At 36.7% G+C, this 19,583-nt stretch overlaps 1 protein-coding gene across 1 annotated transcript in view; it reads right to left on the bottom strand.

Annotated features, from left to right (window-relative positions):
* Positions 1–6: 6 nt before the first annotated feature.
* LOC138172274 (A disintegrin and metalloproteinase with thrombospondin motifs 12-like) overlaps positions 7–19,583 on the bottom strand; it is a 598,980-nt gene continuing 579,403 nt past the window's right edge. Inside the window, exon 19 of the mRNA XM_069101962.1 lies at positions 7–3,754. Coding sequence (XP_068958063.1) covers positions 3,576–3,754 — 179 coding nt within the window. The 3' untranslated portion in view covers positions 7–3,575. The remainder of the gene's footprint in view (positions 3,755–19,583) is intronic.

The following is a 19,583-nucleotide window of genomic DNA, read 5'->3' as shown; positions in this document are numbered from 1 at the left end:
TTTCTTTCTTTCTTTCTTTCTTTCCTTTTTTTTTTGAGGGGAAATTGGGGTTAAGTGACTTGCCCAAGGAATCCTTTCTGATTTCCAAGAGCTATGTATACATCCTTGAATCTCAGTTTCAAACCTATCATTTATACTTTAAAGTAGAAAGAAAATCAAATTAGCACTAATTTTGCTTCATATCTTTAGTTTTAGAGGAACACTTGGTGAAGAAAATGGTCAGGTTTTTGGCTCCAGAGCATATGGCCCCATCTTTATTAACCTGAGGTTACCTCTCATGGTGCCAGCTTTGAAATCTATCAGCTTATTAGTCATTGAGTGATTTGGTTGTCCCTTATCTATGTGGCTAGATGCCTAAAGTATATAATATTCTTTCATATTTTAGGATTTCTTTTGTACTGCTGTCCAAGTAGGTATGTCTAATGAAAACTAATCCTATATTTGAGTATGGCTCTAGGAAGTGGATCTATTATATATATGATATATGTCTGCTTTCTGGTTTTGATTCATGGAGATCAGTTTGACTTTTTCCTATGCACACCTTGATTACAGGACTCAACACTTCTTTTGCTACTATTCTCATTTGGTCATATAATGTACAGTCTCCTTGAAAATATGTTAAATATCATCTTTACTTTCATGAAAACAGGAAGGGTTAAGCCTGTAGAATTCAGTAGGATAGCAATAGATCAATACTGAAAGAGTGTCATAGGCAAGATCACTGGCTTACATCCCTTTATTTTTATTAGACTCTCATGGTTAAGGAAAAAGACCAAAATATGACCAGGTTATATTAAGCTAAATTGGATTACTTAATTAATATTCATGATAACTAATAATACTCATAAATGTTTTGGGAACAAAGTCTGGCAAATTTTTTAACAAAAATAAAACCAGGAGATTTCTAGACTTCTGCCTCCACCATGACCATTCCCCATCACCTCTAGAAATTGTCAGGGGGTAAAATCAATAACTGTGAAAAGTTTGTTTCCCTGACAACAGTAGATGTAACTATCCTTCATTTTGTCCCTTGCCTTAAAGTCACGCTCTACCCAATATAACTCCACCAGTTTTTCCTTCATCTTTCACAGGGACTTGGAGTGTTTGACATTCATAGCTTGCAAAATAAAATAAAAAGCATATAATATAAACTTGAAGCACATAGTATCAAAGTAATAGAACTGGCATTGGCCAGCAACACCATTAAGTATCATTTTGTACGAAGTATGTATAGTTTCATATACACACACTCTATATCTAAATATACATATATATGAATATATTATTTCTGTCACCATCCAGATATCAGCACCATTATTCAATAGCACCATTCTACTGAACAGATGTTCTATGGGAATATGGGTAACTGTAGTTGAGAATACTTTGCTTCGTTAGAAAATGAAATACATAATTGGAGTAGAAATGTTGATGAGTCTGGGAATGTGCTATCCCATCCACAAAGGTAACAATGCTAACTGCCAAGTGATGGGAGCTTAGACTTGTTTCCCATTCCCTTAGTGGAGTCTACATTGATCCACACACTTCTTCTCCTGGTCCTCTTTGATCCAGGTAAGATTCAGAAACCAAACCAACAATATCATCCTTCCTTAGCCCTGGGTGCTAAGCAATTCAACTAATTGACCACAGATGTTCAAGTCTGATGAGACTTCACATGGGGAAAATCAATTTATTTGAACAGGAAGTTGTTAAAATTTAAGGCAATTGCTATCAGTGTCAATTAGAGATGAAAGAGGAAACTGCAGTCCATTATTCTACTCCAGGAGCCAAGAATGTCTGAAATCATGCTATCTGAGATGCCTGGGCTTATGGATCAATTCCATTCAACAAGTGAAAACACCAGACTATAAATTCCACAAGGGCAGAGACAGTGTCTTGTCTAAATTTTGTATCTCTTCCGAAGTCTAGCAGGATGTTTTTCACATGTATTTTTCTGAATTTTTTAGTCCATTATTATTTAAAAGTTGTAAGGTATATAAATATATATGCTTTTGCTCAGATTATTTTATTCATACTGTAATTATAGATATTTTAACCTTAACTTGTATCCATGTTTTTCCCCCTCCAGTAGAATGTAAACTCTTTAAGATCAGGGAATATTTAGTTTTTACCTCTGTTCCCAGCTCCAAGCATGAAACCTAGTACAGAGTAGAAGCTTGTTGAATTGAACTGTACAAATGTTTATGGAGGGTCTACTTGAAGCTTCATTGTTCTTTATTTTTGAAACTATCAATTTTGCACTACTCACCACAACCTGTTCTCATGGATGATTGTGTTTATTTTGTGAACATTCTGCCAGAAGCTCCCCAAAATAGCAGTTCTAACCATAAAAGTCTTATTTCAGTTCTCAGGAAAAAAATAACTTAAAAAAACTTCCTATTGTCATTAACAGGTATTACTCATTCATTTCCTAATGCAGTTTAGTCTATATCAAGCTGGAAAGTATGTCATTAAATACTGAGGCTCTCTGAGGAGATAATTGAGGAAGCTGTTTCTACTACATTGGGGAATTTAGCACCAGGTTCTTACTTTTACACAATTTCCTTGTTCTTTTTGAAGTTTAATTTCACTTTTACTGACCATCCTCTAGCATATAATTCTTCAACTCAAGGTTGCTAATGATGTGTCTATACTAACTTGCACAAGGTAACCCACAGCAGGTCTATCAACAGTGAAGTTATTTTATCAGGAATAAGCTTGGGGGTAGAATTAGATAGGTAGAAAAGAGATAACCCCTTCTGTCCTAGTGAAAGGATATTTCCTGGAGCAGAGAGAGATAGAAGCAGATTACTTCATAATGAAAATTATCAATACATATTGTGTGTGTGTGTGTGTGTGTGTGTGTATTTCAGACAGCCAGGTTTATTTGTTTTTTTCCTCACCTTTGGTAGACCCTCCCAGTATTTAACAATTATTCCTTATTTCCTCAACATTCAGTTTAAGTTTGTTTCCATTAGTCTAATATCTCAGGTTGACACACAATCCACACAAAGGACTTGGGGGGATTGGTGAAGAAAAAAATCTTCCATTCTGCTTTCTATTGGATATTGGTCAGATAAAGCTTTTCCCTCAGTCTGGATTAGGTGTAGACCTATAAATTATCCCTCTGAGGATGCTAAACAGCTTTGATGGCCAGGTGAGAGAACAGGGTACACTCATCAAGGGAAATGAGTAGGATTTCATTGTACCACTACAGTTCTGTGTCTTGGCATGCCTGAGGTAGAATGGAAATATGGGATCCCTTATCTTCTTTAAGGAGACATAAGACTTTATAGAATTGTCCAATTTGGTACCTTTCTTAGAAGTTCAGCCCTGTTAAGAATGGCAGGAATCCATAAAGCTAACATGAACAGACATCATACCTTTCTGCCGGGGATCAGCACATATCAGCTCAACAACATTCCTTAGGAGAGAGGAACACAATAGAATTTTTTTAATGACCCAGTTTCAAATAAAATCAATGAACTGAAACCTCAATAAAATTAACCCAGAACCCAGAACTCATCATGTCTAGCAGGTTGTTGCTGTCTTTGGTGGAGGATGGATTCCTTCTGGCTTCAGAGCAGTTTGGATTTTCGGAAGCCCTGTCGATTTTCATGCTGTCGAGGTGGGATGGCGTGAGGCTTAGCACACGTGTAGCAGCACTGAGCTCTTAGAGTGATGATAGAACATTTGCCCATAGTTTTCAGTGTCTGGCAGAAACTGGGTGATAGCTTGTCCTTGCTGCAAGGTAGATCTATGAGAGAGAGAGAGAGAGAGAAAGAGAGAGTGAGGGTTAGAATGCTTGAGAGAGAGAGACAGAGAGAGAGAGAGTGAGAAAAGGAATTATGCTTTGTATGCTTGACCTAAGATGTCCAGGATAGAACTCATTATTTTCCCTTGTAACGTAAACCTTCTCCCACTCTTAACTTCCCTTTTACTATCAAAAGCAACAGCATCTTCCCAGGCCTTCATACTCACATCCTCATTTCCTCACTATCTCTCATATCCATATCTCCATATCTAAGCTCTTGCCAAGGTCTGCAAATTTCAGCTTTATAATATCTCTTGAATACCCTCCTTTCTCTCCTCTGAACATGCCTCAGCCGCCTGCTGATGTGTCTGCCTTCCTCGAGTCTCTCCCCACTCCAATCCATCCTCGATTTATCTGCCTAGGCAATTTTCCTAAAGCACAGGTCTGGCCATGTCTTTCCACTACTCAATAAATTCCACTGGCTTCCTTCCAGGAACAAATATAAAAACCTTCTGTTTGACTTTTCAAGTCCTTTATAACTTAATACTTCCCCTTCTCCCTAAATATCTTTCCAGTCTTCTTATACCTTATTCCCTGCCATTTGCTTTTTGAGCCAGTGACATTGTCCTCTTTTCTGTTCTACGAACAAGAAAGATACTTCATCTCTTGACGCTGGGCATTTTCTCTGTCTGTCTTCCATCATTTCTTCTTCATCTCCCCCCTTCTGACTTCCCTGGCTTCCTTCAAGACCCATCTGTAGGAAGCCTTTCTCAAAACCTTTTAATTCCAGTGCTTTTCTTCTTAATTATTTCATATTTATTGTATATATTGCTTTGCTTACTGTCTCCCCCATTAAATTGTGAGCTCTTTCAATCACTACTTAATTTCTTCCTATCACATTTCCTGCAGTCACCTTCGTGAACTTTCTTCTCCATCTTCAGATTCTTAACTTTATATCTCCTGTACTCCTCATCAACAAATGACCTTTCTACACTATTGAGAAGACTGAGATGATTTGGCTTCAGCTCCCAATACAACTGAGATGGCTCTAAGATCACCAATTACTTCTTAATATCCAATATCCCACTTTAACTCTGGGTACATCCCAAAGGCTCTGTTCTAGGCATTCTCCTCTCTCTTCATTGTCTCACTTGGTGACCCTCATCAGCTCCTATGGATTTAATTACACTCCTTCACTTATATATTCAGCCCTCATCATTTTCCTGTGCTCCAAACTTATATCACCAACAGATAACTGTACATTTCCAACTGGAAGTCTAATAGCTATCCCAAACTCAACAGAATTTACCCCTCTTCCAAACTTCTCTATTAATATTGAGGTCATCAGCATCCTTCCAGTCACCCAATTTTACAGCCTTGCTATCATCCTCAACTTATCCCACATATCCAATCACTGGACAAGACTTGTTAATTCTTTTCTCTATTCACATGACTAACATTCTAGCTCAAGTCCTCATCCTCTCTCTCCTGGGCTCTTGCAATGGCCTCCTAATTAGTCTCCTTACTTCAAGTCTCTGCCTTCCCAATCCATCCTCCATAAAGCTAAGAGAATGATTTCTCTAATACATAAGTCTGACCATACCTCTCTCCTGTTCAATGAACTCCAGTCACCTCCTATTACATCTGGGATCAAATACAACTTCTCTACTTGGTATTTAAAACCCTTCACTACTTGACTCATACCTTCCTTTCCAGGATTATTATTATGATCCCTAATTTTTTCTAATTAAAGAAGCCATCCTTTGACTCATTTCTTAAAGGGGTCCATTCACTGAATGGGTATTACCTCACTCTAAATGAGGACTTGAAAAAGCCTTAGCCTGAAAGGGCTAGAGTCTCCCATTGCATCCTGGGTCATCTCCAGTCATCCTGATGAATATCTGGTCACTACACTCAGATGGCTCTGGAGGAGAAAGTGAGGCTAGTGACCTTGCACTGCCCTCCCTCACTCAAATCCAAGTCAACTGCAAGTCATCATTTCCCTGATGCCATGGTCCTCTTCAAAAATGAAGGACGAATACGTTACTATCCCATCACAAACATTATGGTCTAGGTAAACTGACCTCCTTGCTATTCCACACACAAAATTTTTGAACATTTCATTCCCATTTCTGTACCTTTATAAATATATATATATATGCACTTTTTATTTTTAAACATTTTTATATAAAGTTTTGAGGTCCAAATTCTATACCTCCGTCCCCTTGCCCCCTCCCTGAGATGGTAAGCAAAGAGACATAGGTTATACATGTGGAATTATATAAAGCACTTCCATATTAGTCACTTTGTACAAGAAGACTCTAATAAAAGAAAAAAGAAAATGAAAATCAGCATGCTTCAGTTTGTATTCAAACGATATCAGTTCTCTCTTTGGAGGTGGATAGTATGCTTCATCATTAGTTCTTTGGAATTGTCTTGGATCACAGTCTTGCTGAGAATAGTTAAGTTATTCACAGTTCTTTATTGAACAATATTGCTATTACTGTGGATGATGTTCTCCTGGTTCTACTCATTTCACTATGCATCAGTTCATGTGAGTCTTTCCAGGTTTTTCGGAAAGCATCATGTTTGTCATTTCTTATAGCACAATAACATTCCATTACAATCATATACAACAGCTTGTTTAGCCAATCCCCAATTGATGGGCATCCCTTTAATTTCCAATTCTTAGCCACCATAAAAAGAACCACTATACATGTTTTTGTACAAATAGGTCCTTCTTCCTTTTTTGGATGTTTTTGGGATATAGACCTAGCAGTGGTATTGCTGGATCAAAGGACATGCACTGTTTTATAGCCCAATGGTCATAGTTCCAAATTACAGAATGGCTGAATCACTTTGCAATTCCACCAGCAGTACATTACTGTCCCAGTTTTTCCACATCCCATCCAACATCCAACACTTTTTTGGGGTCATATTAGCCAATCTGATAGGTGTGAATTAGTACCTCAGAGTTGTTTTGATTTGCATTTCTCTGTCAAGAGTGATTTAGAACATTTTTTTTATATGACTATAGATAGCTTTAATGTCTTTGAAAAATGCCTGTCCACATCCTTTGACCATTTATCTTTTGGGGAATGACTTAAATTTTTATAAATGACTCAGTTCTTTATATATTTGAGAAATGAGTCTGTTATCAGAGATACTTTTTGCAACATTTTCCCTGTTTTCTGCTTTCTTATAATTTTGGTTGCATTGATTTTGTTTATATAAAAACTTAATTTTATATAATCAAAATTATCTATTTTCCATTTTGTAATACTCCCTATATCTTATTTGATCCTAAATTTCCCCCTTACCTATAAATCTGACAGATATATTATTCCATGGTCTCTTAATTGCTTATGATATCAGCCTTTATATGTAAATTGTGTACCCATTTTTGACCTTATCTGGGTATACAGTGTGAGATGTTGGTCTATACCTAGTTTTTGCCATACTGTCTTCCAGTTTTTTCCAGGAGTTTTTGTCAGATATGAGGTTCTGTTCCAAAAGCATGGATCTTTGGATTAATCATATACTAGATAACTATGTTCAGTGGCTATAATGTAATTTATACCTAATCTATTCCACTGATCCATTAGTCTATTTCTTAGTTTGTTTTGAGATTTACTGTTTTATAATACAGTTTGAGAACTGGTATGTCTGGACCACCTGCTTTCACATTTTTTTCATTGATTCCCTTGATATCCTTGAGCTTTTATTCTTCCAAATGAATTCTGTACTATTTTTCTAGCTCTGTAAAATTATTTTTGATAGTTTGGTATGGCACTGAATAAACAGATTAATTTGTACAGAATTGTCATTTTATTATATTTGCTCAGCCTACCCATCAGCAATTAATATTTTTCCAATTGTTTTGATCTGTCTTTATTTGTGTGAAAAGTGTTTTGTACTTATGTTCATATATTCCCTGGATTTGTCCTGGCAGATAGACTCCTAAATATTTTATAGTGTCTACAGATATTTTAAATGGAATTTCTCTTTCTATCTCTTGCTGTTGGACTTTTTTGGTAATATATAGAAATGCTAATGATTTATTTGGGTTTTGTTTTCTATCTTGTAACTTTGCTAAACTTCTTAATAATTTCAAGTAGTTTTTTACTTGATTCTCTAGGATTTTTGAAGTATAACATTATAACACCTGTGAAGAGTGATAGCTTTGTTTCCTCATTGCCCATTCTCATTCTTTCAATTTCTTTTTCTTCTCTTCTTGCTATAGGTTGCATTTCTAGTACAATATTAAATAATAGAAGAGATAATGGGCATGCTTGTTTCCCTTCCAATTGTATCGGGAAGGCTTCTAGCTTATCCCCATTACAGATAATGCTTGCTGATGAATTTAGATAAATATTATTTATTGTTTTAAGGTAACTTATTTATCCCCATGCTCTTTAGTGTTTTTCATAGGAATGGGTGCTATATTTTGTCAAATGCTTTTCCTGTATCTCTGGAGAAAATCATATGATTTCTCTTTGTTTTGTTATTGATATAGTCAATTATGCTGAGTTTTTTCTAATATTTAACCAGCCCTGAATTCCTGGTATAAATCTTAACTTGTCATAGTATATGATCCTTATGATATATTGCTGCAATCTCTTTGCTAGTATTTTATTGAAATTTTTTTTGCGTAAATATTCAATAGGGAAATTAGTTTATAATTTTCTTTCTCTATTTTGCCTGTTCCTGGTTTGGGTATTAGCACCAGACTTGTGTCATAAAAGGAATTTGGTAGAACTCCACCTATTTTTCTTAATAGTTGTAATGGCAAGCAAAGAAGCAGTTAACTCCTTGTTTCAACTATTTAATGAACACAGAAGTAAACACCTTGCTTCAGTTCATGATTGTATCAAGTATTAAGATGCAGAACTTGTGAATCCTACAATTTGTGAACCCTAGAACTTGTGAATTCCTGTTGCTAATGCAACAGGAGGGAGAGGAGCTAATGACCACATATAAGGAGAGGCCCAGGCTGGAGAGAGCAGAATTGAGAACAGAACTGAGAAGGGAGCTCTTGTGGTGGAGGAGAAAACTTGTGGTATCCTAGCACTCTATATTTGTCTGTTCTGTCTGTGTTGATGCTTGTTTGTGATACTTTCTACAAAGACCCTGTGACCTTGCTGGAAGCCCTGAAAGAGGATTTTCTGGTTGCCTGTTTACAGAAATCCTGGAGGAGGGTTTGGATGTCCTGGGACTTTACGGATGATTTGTATTGACCTCTTGGACCTTATTTGTGGGTCTGTGTTGGTTTCACAGGCAGAGACTGAATTGATGATGGTGCTGGCAATGTATATGAATATTATTGTGGCTCTGTTAAGCTTTGTCTTCCCAGAAACAGGAACTGTGAAGGACTTGAGGTGAACTGGACATTGTGAGCTTCAATATGGAATGGGAAGTGGACAAGGAACTGGATGAAGAACTGGACAAGGAACTGGGAGCTCCCTGCCTTTGAACCCAGGTGACAGTTGTGTAGATTTGGGCAGGAGCTGGGACCATGGAAGAGGAACCATGGAAACTGCAGTCTTGAGTCAAGATGAAAAGATCTCTTCTTGGGTGCCTGATGCCGACTGAGAAGATTATGATTTACTGTGACCTAGGGGTAGAGAACTCTGACTTGGCATCCCTTAAGGAGACAAGCCTCCTTAAGGATGATTGAATTAAGGACTTACTAAATTATTGAGTTACTAAATGATTTTACTTTGTTTAAAATTATGTGGCCACTTTGGTGAAAACTATGTGGCCATTTTAGCGATAAGTTGTTATGTATTGTGAATGCTGTACTTTGATTTCTATGAATGTTTTGCCTTAATTTACTGCTGAATAAATAGAGAATTCACTATACTATCTAATCAGAACCTTGAAGCTGTTCACAGCAGCAGTCTTCTGGAAAGCTGCTCATGCTTGGCTTTATACTAGTTTATATAGTATTGGGATTAATTGTTCTTTAAATGTTTGGTAGAACTTGTGAATTCATCTGGTCCTGGGGATTTTTTTCTTAGGAAGTTCATTGATTGCTTATTCAATTTCTTTTCATAAGATTGGGTTAAATATTTTATTTATTTAATAAATATTTATTATTATAAATCTTATAATATATTTATAATATATAATAAATATTATAATAATATCATCATATATAAATAAATATTATAATATAGTATATATAATAAATAAATTATAAATAAATATATTCATTTAATAAATAAAATAATTTATTAAAATTAATTTGGGTAATTTATATTTTTGCAGATAATCATCCATTTCATCTGATTGTCAAATCTGTTAGTATATAATTGGGCAAATTAGCTCCTAACAATTGTCCTAATTTCCTCTTCATTGGTGGTGAATTCACTCCCTTCATTTTTGATACTAGTAGTTTGGTTTTATTCTTTCCTTTTTTTTAAATCAAATTAACCAATGCTTTATCTATTTTATAGTTTCATAAAACCAGCTTCTAGTTTTATTTATTAGTTCAATAGTTTTCCTACTTTCAATTTTTATCAATCTCTCCTTTGATTTTCAGGATTTTCAATTCGGTATTTAATTGGGGATTTAAAATTTGTTCTCTTTCTAGTTCTTTTTCTTTTAGTTGCATGTTCAATTCATTGATCTGCTTTTTCTCTCTCTCATTAGTGTAAGCAATTAGAGACAAATTTTCCCCTAAGTACACTTTGCCTACATGTCATGAATTTTGGTATGTTGGCTTATTGTTGTCATCTTCTTTAATGCAATTATCAATTGTTTCTGTGATTTGTTCTTTGAACCACTTATTTTTTAGGATTAGATTATTTAATTTCCAATGAATGTTTAATTTCTTTTGTTCATTACTGAATGTGATTTTTATTGCATTATGATCTGAAAAGGATGCATTTGCTAGTTCTGCTTTTCTGCATTTGGTTGTTTTTTGTCTTAATATATGGTCAATTTTTGTGTAGGTATCATGTACTGCAGAGAAAAAGACATATTCCTTTCTATTTTCATTCAGTTTTCTCCAGAGATCTATCATATTTAGCTTTTCCAGAATTTTATCCACATTCTTAACTTCTTTTTGTTTAGTTTTTGGATAATCTAGTTCTGAGAAGGGAAAGTTGAGGTCCCCTACCAATATGGCTTTATTATCTATTTCCTCCTGTAACTCATTCAACTTCTCCCTCAAAAATTGAGATGCCAGGGTCAGCTAGGTGGTGCACTGAAAAGAGCACCAGCCCTGAAGTCAGGAGGACCTGAGTTCAAATCCAGCCTCAAACACTTAACACTTACTAACTGTGTGACCTTAGGCAAGTCACTTAACCCCAATTGCCCTGCCTTCCCCCCTCCAAAAAGACAAAAAAAAGTTGAGATGACATATCATTTGGTGTATATATGTTTAGTATTGATATGACTTCACTGTCTATGGTACCTTTCAGCAACATATATATTCCTTATTTTTTAAAAATTAAATCTATTATTATTTTTGCTTTGTCTGAGATCATGATTACTACCTGTGCTTTCTTTGCTTCAGCTGAAGCATAATACATTCTGCTTTAGTCCCTTATCTTTACCCTGTGTATCTCTGCTTAATGTGTGTGTCTTATAAATAACATATTGTAGGATTCTGGTTTTTAATCCATTCTGCTATCTACTTCCATTTTATGGGAGAGTTTACTCCATTCACATTTATAGTTATGATAACTAACTATATTTCCCTCCATACTATTCCCCCCCGTTTATTCTCCCCCTCTTATTCCTCACCCTTTCCCTCCTCACCAGTATTTTATTTCTGATCACCACCTTCCCCAATCTACCCTCCTTTTTATCATCCCCCCCCCCTTCTTGTATTCCCATTTCTTTTTTTTTTTTAATTAAGCAATCAGGGTTAAGTAACTTGCTCAAGGTTACATGGCCAGTTATTTCTGGGTGTGGTGCTGAGTGTCTGAGCCCGGGATTCGATCTCCAGGTCGTCCCAACACTGGAGCCGGTGCTCTTACTCGCTGAGCCACCTGGCCGCCCCATTCCCATTTCTTTTTACTCTCTTATAGGTATGAGAGATTTCTGTATCCAACTGAGTGTATATAGTTATTCTCTCTGAGTCAATTTTGATAAATGTAAGGTCTAAGTTTTGACCACCATCCCCCCTTCCCCATCTTCTCCCTTATTATAATATCTCTTTTGTGCCTCTTTTATGTGGGATAATTTATACCCTTCAATCTCCTTCCTCCTTTCAGTGCAATTTTCTTTCTCGTTCCTTTTTTTTTTTGTGGGGGGATATCATTCCATCCATACCTTATATCCACACCCTCTGTCTATATATACTTCTTTTTTTTTAAGCAATTGGGGTTAAGTAACTTGCTCAAGGTTACACAGCCAGTTATTTCTGGGTGTGATACTAAGTATCAGAGCCTGAATTCGATCCCAGGTCATCCCTACTCTGGGGCCGGTGCTTTTACTCACTGTGCTACCTGGCCACCCCTATATATACTCCTTCTAATTGCTTTTATAGAAATAAAGTTTTTAAGAGTTACCAATATTATCTTGCCATATAGAAATATAAATAGTTTAACCTTATTGAATTTTTTATACTCTCTCTCTCATTTTCTGTGTTTCCCTTGAGTCTTCAATTTGGAATTCAAAGTTTTTATTCAGCTCTTTTAATTAGGAATGCTTGAAAGTCCTCTATTAATTAAATTTTTTTTAATTTAAATTTATTTACTTTTAGTTTACAACATTCAGTTCCACTATCCCTTAAGTTTCAAATTTTCTTTTCCTCCCTCTCCTTCTGCCCCCCTCCCCCCTGCCATGGTGGCATGCAATCAAATATAGGATCTACAAATACCTTCATGCTGAACATTAGTCGAGTTGTAAAGAAGGAGTATAACCAATTGGTTGAACAATGAGAAAGAAGGGATGAAACAAAACAAAATTAAATGTTTATTTTTTTTTTGCCTGAAAGATTATATTCAATTTTTCTGTGTAGGTCTTTCTTGGTTGTAACTCTAACTCATTTGTCTTTCAGAATATCATATTCCAAGCCCTCTGGTTCTACAATGTGGAGGCTGCCAAATCCTGTGCAATCCTGACTGCAGCTCCATGATATTGTAATTGTTACTTTTTGCTGCTTATACTTCGGCTGCTTTACTTTCTCCTTAATCTGTGAGCTCTGGAACTTGTCTATTGTATTCCCTTGGAGTTTTTATATTGGGATCTCTTTCAAATGGCGATCAGGAGATTCTTTTTCATTACTATTTTTCCATCTGATTCTAATGTCAGGAAGCTTTTTAAAAAAAAAAACAATTTCTCAGGGGTATCTAGGTGGCACAGTGAATAGAGCACTGGCCCTGGAGTCAGGAGGACCTGAGTTCAAATCCGGACTCAGACACTTAACACACTCACTATCTGTGTGACTTTGGGCAAGTCACTTAACCCCAATTGCCCTCCAAAAGACAAAAAAAAATTTTTTTGAAAGATGCCAAGACTTTTTTTTTTTCATCATGGCTTTCAGGTAATATAATAACTTTATTATCTTTCCAGGATCTATTTTCTAGATCAGTTTTATCTATTTGTTTGTTTTTTTTTAAGCAATCGGGGTTAAGTAACTTGTTCAAGGTTGCACAGCCAGTTATTTCTGGGTGTGGTGCTAAGTATCTGAGCCTGGATTGATCCTCAGGTCATCCCAACACTGGAGCTGGTGCTCTTATTCGCTGAGCCACCTGGACACGCCCAAGCAATTGGGGTTAAGTAACTTGCTCAAGGTTACATGGCCAGGTGTTTCTGGGTAGGTGCTAAGTGTCTGAGCCCGGATTCGAACCCCAGGTCGTCCCGACCCTGGAGCCAGTGCTCTTACTCGCTGTGTTACCTGGCCGCCCCTTGATCAGTTTTATTTTTAATAAGAAATTCCACAATTTCTTTTTCTTTTCTTCATTTTGTTGTATAGTGTCTTGATGTCTCATAGAGTCATTGACTTCCTCTTCCTCAATTCTAATTTTTAAGGAATTATTTTCTTCAGTGAGCTTTTGTATTTCCTTTTCCATTTGGCTAATTTTATTTTTTAGGAAGTTACTTTCCTTTATAAATTTTGGTAAATCTTTTCCCATGCTATTGACTCTTTTTTCATCATTTTCTTATAATACTCTCATTTCTTTTCTTCTACTTCTCTCATTTGATTTTTAAAATCCTTTTAAAGCTTCTCCAGGAATTCTTTTTGGCTCTGAGACCAAATTACATTTTGACATGTAGCCATTTTGACACTATTGTCCTCTTCCAAGTTTATGCCTTAATCCTCCCTATCACCATATTAAATTTCTATAGTCAAGTACTGGTTTTTTTGCTCATTTTTTTTTTTTGCTTTTTTTGGTGACTTATTTTTATTCAAGAATTGGACTCTATTCTTGCATTGTCCCAAGCTTTTAGTGCTGAGGCTTTGGGTTTGCTTTCACTAGCTTGTACTGAGAGTGGGGTCCCTGTTGGCCTCCCCTAGGTATGGGTTTAGCTACTGGCATGTCCCAGGGTAGGGCCCTGCTGCTGGGTTGCTATGGAAACCACTTTGCTGGCAGGCCCCAGGAGCAGGGTCTCACTATTGACCAGCCCTGGAGCGAGGTTTCACTACTGGCCAGCAATGGGGTCAAGGCCTCAATGGTAGTCTATGCTGGGGTGGGGTCACTGGGGTGGAGCCTTGCTCCTCTGCCTAGACTGCTCACTAGCCTAGAGTGCCCTGATTTTCAGGAGAGTAGGGCCTTCCTCATGGATTGACCCAGGCTTGGAACCTTGCTACAACCTCCCCTGCTGTGAGGCTAACTACTGCTGCTGCACTTGGACCTCCCTCCCATTCCAGTGAGACAGACCTTTCCTGCCATGCTGGTAAGCTGCTTCTCTACTCCCAGATCAATTCTGAGGCAGTTTTTGAGTTGTTTGGAGGGGAATTTGGGAGGGCTTCAGAAGGTTCCTTCCTTATTCTACCATCTTGGCATCAGAATTTATTTATTTATATCTATATCTATATACACATACATATATACATACACACATACACACACACACACATATATATATATATGTAAATACACTTCTATATTTACATGTTATATCTTCTAATATAATGTAAACTTCTTGAAGGCAGGGACCATTTCTTTTTTGTCTTTGTATCTTCAGTGTCTGGCTCATAAAAAACATTTCATAAAAATTTGCCAAGTAACTGATTGCTAAATTCCATGAAAAGTTTCATCTATGTTCTCATCCCCCCTCCCCAGTCTTCTGAAACATTTTGTACTTTTGACCACTTTTCCATTCTTCTTTTAACTCTCTCTTTTTTTGATTTCCATGACATTCTATTCTCCTGGCTCCATTTCTCTACCCCTGCTCAATTTCTTTCACTGACTTTTTTCTTCTTCTTATCGTCTAAATACAGACATATTCTCTAAGCTATATTCTCATTCTCTTGCCAAGGGTTCTTAATATGTCGGTCTATGAACTTGATGGGAAAAAAATTACATATTTTTTCTCCACTAACCTTTGGTTTCCTTTATGATTCTATGCATTTTATCAATCTGAAAGAAGGAGCCTATAGCCCTGTCCAAACTGTTAAAGGTATGTGTAACACAGGAAAAGTTAAGAACCCATTTTCTAGAAGTTCCCTCTTCATAATCTCATTCACATCCATAACTTAACTATTATGTCTATAAGGATGCTTCCTAAAAGCCACATCATTAGCTCTGGTCTCTCTTTTGACCTCAATTCACATTTTCAACTATCTCCTAGATGGTCCTACCAATACTTCAAACTCAATGTGTTTAAAAACAATCTTATCTTTCCCCCCACATCTATTCTATCTCCTCTCAGTAACTCACAATCAGAATTCAGGAGCTATTTTTTGCTCTTCACACTCCCTTGTTTCCACAAGAATTATTTCTATCTTTAGAATCTCCCAAATCAGTTGCCTCCTCTTTGTCTTCACTGTTATTAATAGAACAGATTTTTATTACCTCTTGCCTGGATGATTGCTGTGGTCTCCTGACTTAACTCCTCCAGTATAATCTTTTCCACTCCTGGTTTATTATATACATTCATCTTCCTAATGCACAGCCTTGATCATGTATCTTCCCTGTTAAAAATGGTTGCCTACACACCTACCCTATTAACTCCAAACTCTCTATGCTGGTGGCATATGCAGCCCTCTAAAATCTAGCTCCAATCTACTTTTCTAGCTTTATCTTACTTACTCTTATTTCCCCTAGTGATACATTTAAGCAAACTGAACCACTCAACCTCCTTGAAAGAAATTCCATTTTCTTGACTTTATCATTTCCCCACAGCTTGTCCTCTTTCTACTTAAACCTTTTAAAATCATACTTTAACTGAGCTGTTATTTGAAGACCTAATCAAACTCTACCTTCTCCTTGAACCCTATCCAGATCTAAGCTAGAAGTGGTCTCTCTTTTCTTTGACCTTTAAAAACAATCTGTACCTCTATAACAAGTATCACTTATTATGTACTTGCTACTTTTGGCTTTTTACTGCAGTTACTTGTACCATATATGCTGCCCTGCTAGATTGTAAGTTCCTTAAGGGTAGGTCCATTTCATCTTTGCTTCAGTATAGTGTCTTGAAAGTGACAGGCATTTACTATATGTTTGTTGAATTTAGTTGAATAGGACTTCAGCAGAAGCTTTTCATCCTAAGCCTGGAGGAAATTTATGCTATGTTAAAAGCTGGAAGGGACCTTAGAAAGCATCTAGTCTCATTAAAAAAAACTCATTTTACAATAGAGAATATTGAGGGACTGTTGTTGGTGGAAATTAACAGGAGACCTTTCCAAACTTCTTACATCTTACGTTCCTCCTCCCCCAACACACTCTTCCATCCAGTGACACTAAACTCTTCACTGGTCCCCAAACAAGACATTCTGTCTCCAGAACCAAACGTTTCCTCTGCCTACCCCACACTTGGAATGCTCTATGTCCTCATCTCTATCTGTTGGATTTCATCAAGTCCAGCTAAAATCCCACCTTGATTCTAGTGCCTTCCTTCTGTTATTTTCTTTTTGTTCTGTATATGACTTGTCTATGCATAGTCGTTCACATGTTGTCCCCCTTGTTGGACCCTGAGCTCCTTGACAGCAGGTACTATTGCCCTTCTTTCTATCTGCAATGCTTACCACAATGCCTGACACATAGTAGGTGTGTAAGAAATGTTTATTGACTGACTAATCTTCGCTCTGCCACTCACACCTGAGAAACCTTGAGCAAATCACTTAACCTATCTAGGTCTTAGTTTCCTCACCTGTAAAATGAGAGAATTGGACCAGCAGATCCTTAAGGTCCCCTTTATCTCTAAATCCCATGACCTCTTGAAGTTTAGTGAGATGATGTAATACCTAGAGTTAGAGTTTTGCTTGAGTAACTGTCAGAGTCCAGATTATTATTTTGCTGTTGTCATTTTTCTTTGTGCAGAGCAAAGGCTACTAAGGGTTCCTGAAGAAAATCACTTTCAAAAACTAGGCCAATATCCAGGATCATTTTGTAAATTGACCAGTTAATTAAATGGGAAAATTGAAGCAGTGTGCTTTTCCAGAAGCCTCAGACAGATTTTTCAAAAAAGGCATTAAGTTCAAAAATGCCTTGTCTTACAAAGATCTCATCCTTTCAATCACTGTGTCCTCTTTCCATTATAATGTTTCCTCTATTGAGCTACCAGACCTCGTTGTCTGTACTTTTGAAAAATATGTTTCCAATGCACTTAGAAGGACATAAAGGATAATGCCCATCATTCCCAGGGCTGAATCTTTCAGTTGCAGAGACCTCCTTTCACCATGCATCCAAGGTCAATTTGTACCGAAAAATCAAATGCACATATCCACTTCGGGCAAGAAGGGGCCTTTCTGAAAGGTCCCCTGGCATAGAAAGGAGAACATGGAATCTGAGGTTCAAAGAGAACAAGGGTTGATCTCCATCTGTGACACTAGTTTCAGGACCTTGGAAAATTCACTTAACATCTCTGCTATCAATTTCCTTGTCAATTACCTCACAGGTTTTGAGTTTCAACCGAGATAATGTAGGTCAAGTTCTTCAATAAAGAATACTATAAATATAAATTATTATCATGATTTCTTCTCTTTATATGAAATATTTCACTTTCCCATCCCCTGACAGATGACAGACAGAAGGTGCAGAATAAGAAATACTTTTTTCAGATAGCCAAGGGAGGAATTTGTTTTGCTTAACTCTGCATATTATTTGTTAGGGGGGCCTTTTCTTTTTCTTTTAACAATAAGGATGAGGGTTAGGAATAAAGTAGGAAAAAAGAAAGAAAGGAAAGAAAAGGGGATTCATTAAGGCCTCTTTTTTAATGCAGAGAAAAGAATAGAAGGAATGTCAGAAAGAAGCAGAGATAAGCAGGATAGCTTTCAAGGCTACATGTTGAACTTATATGCTTCAAAAGAAAGATACATAAGAGTAAATTGAAATTTAATAATTCTCCTTTTCTGTTCTATTGTGTAAATTGAAATAACCATTTTATTTGGTGTTTAAATTCAAAATAAAAATATATTACCCAAAACCAAAAGGGATAACATTAAAATCATGTATATTGAATGTACCAGTGGGTACACTGATTTTGTCGACCCGAGAATAAAGAAGACTTGTTCATCTCTACCCTCCTCTGCCCCACCCCCACCAAAAAGTGCTTCAAAATCCTATGGTAGCAAAAAAAAGAGCACTAGATTTGGTGTTAGAAAACCTATGATTGAATTGTGGCTTAACTGCTTCTTTGCTATGTGCCCTTAGGCAAGTCACTTCATTCTAAAATGAGAGTAGTAGACTAAATTCCCTCCAATTTCCCTTCTAGCACCAAAATTCCATCAGCCTATCCTGTTGAAAATCTTTTGCAATTATTTATTTGACTGACACCCCCCTCTCACCGCCCCTCCCCCTGCACGCATTCCACAAAACAGTGGAATGTTATCAGGGATATCATCAGTTTAGCAAACATCAAGGAACACTGAGTTGTAGCCACCTGGGCCTAGCAATGTACTATATAGAGTAATTTCAGAATTCCCTTCCAGAAACTTATCACTGTTTGGGGCAACAGCCTGTGACATCATGACTATTCCAGGATGCTAAAGTAGTCACATATCACAAAGTTTTTTGTGTTTACCTAACCATATAATGCCACCTAATAGGTATAAGCAAATGGGTACATTTCTCGATTTGGTATGGAAGAGGGTAGAGAGATGAAAGGATCAGGGGTCAACTTCAGTCCCATTTCCTCCATAAAACTTTTCATTTCTATTCCCATAGCTATATTGTTTATCATCTGAACCTCAAAACCTAGTGCCTTATGTCATACTGCTTTTTATCATTTTCTACACATTTCATGCACTTGTTATTTCCTTCAAAGGATAGGGACCAGCTTTAGGCAAAAAGGACAAGTTTTTCTTTTGGACACAATTCTAGTTTGGACCCAATGCCTTTAATCCAAGTTGCTACCTTTTGAGTGTACCAGCCCAAATCTGTATTTATTTAGCTGCCAACCTACTTAAGAAGTGATGAGTTGAAGTAGTACCTAGTTCAAGGTACCGAGCTCCTTCATTCAAGGAGTCTTTTGAAGATGGGCAAATATTCAAGATCTTTTTTTTAATGCTTTATTAACTTCTGATTTACATTATTCATTTCTGCCAGATTTTGAGTTACAAATTTTCTCCCCATTTTTCCCCTACTATTTTTCCCCTATTATTTCACCCCAAAATAGCAGTCCCACAGGATATCCCCTCCTCCAATCTGCTCTCTCCCATATTTTCTCCCATACCCCTTTCGACTTTTCCAGTGGATCTCTATGCCTCAGT

Source organism: Petaurus breviceps, unplaced genomic scaffold (genome assembly GCF_028583685.1).
Source record: "Petaurus breviceps papuanus isolate PSGF00001 unplaced genomic scaffold, PetGlider_PUasm1.0 128, whole genome shotgun sequence".
NCBI classification, from domain to species: Eukaryota; Metazoa; Chordata; class Mammalia; order Diprotodontia; family Petauridae; genus Petaurus; species Petaurus breviceps.
Note: the sequence above shows the minus strand (reverse complement) of the source record. Positions and strands in the feature narration are given on the sequence as shown.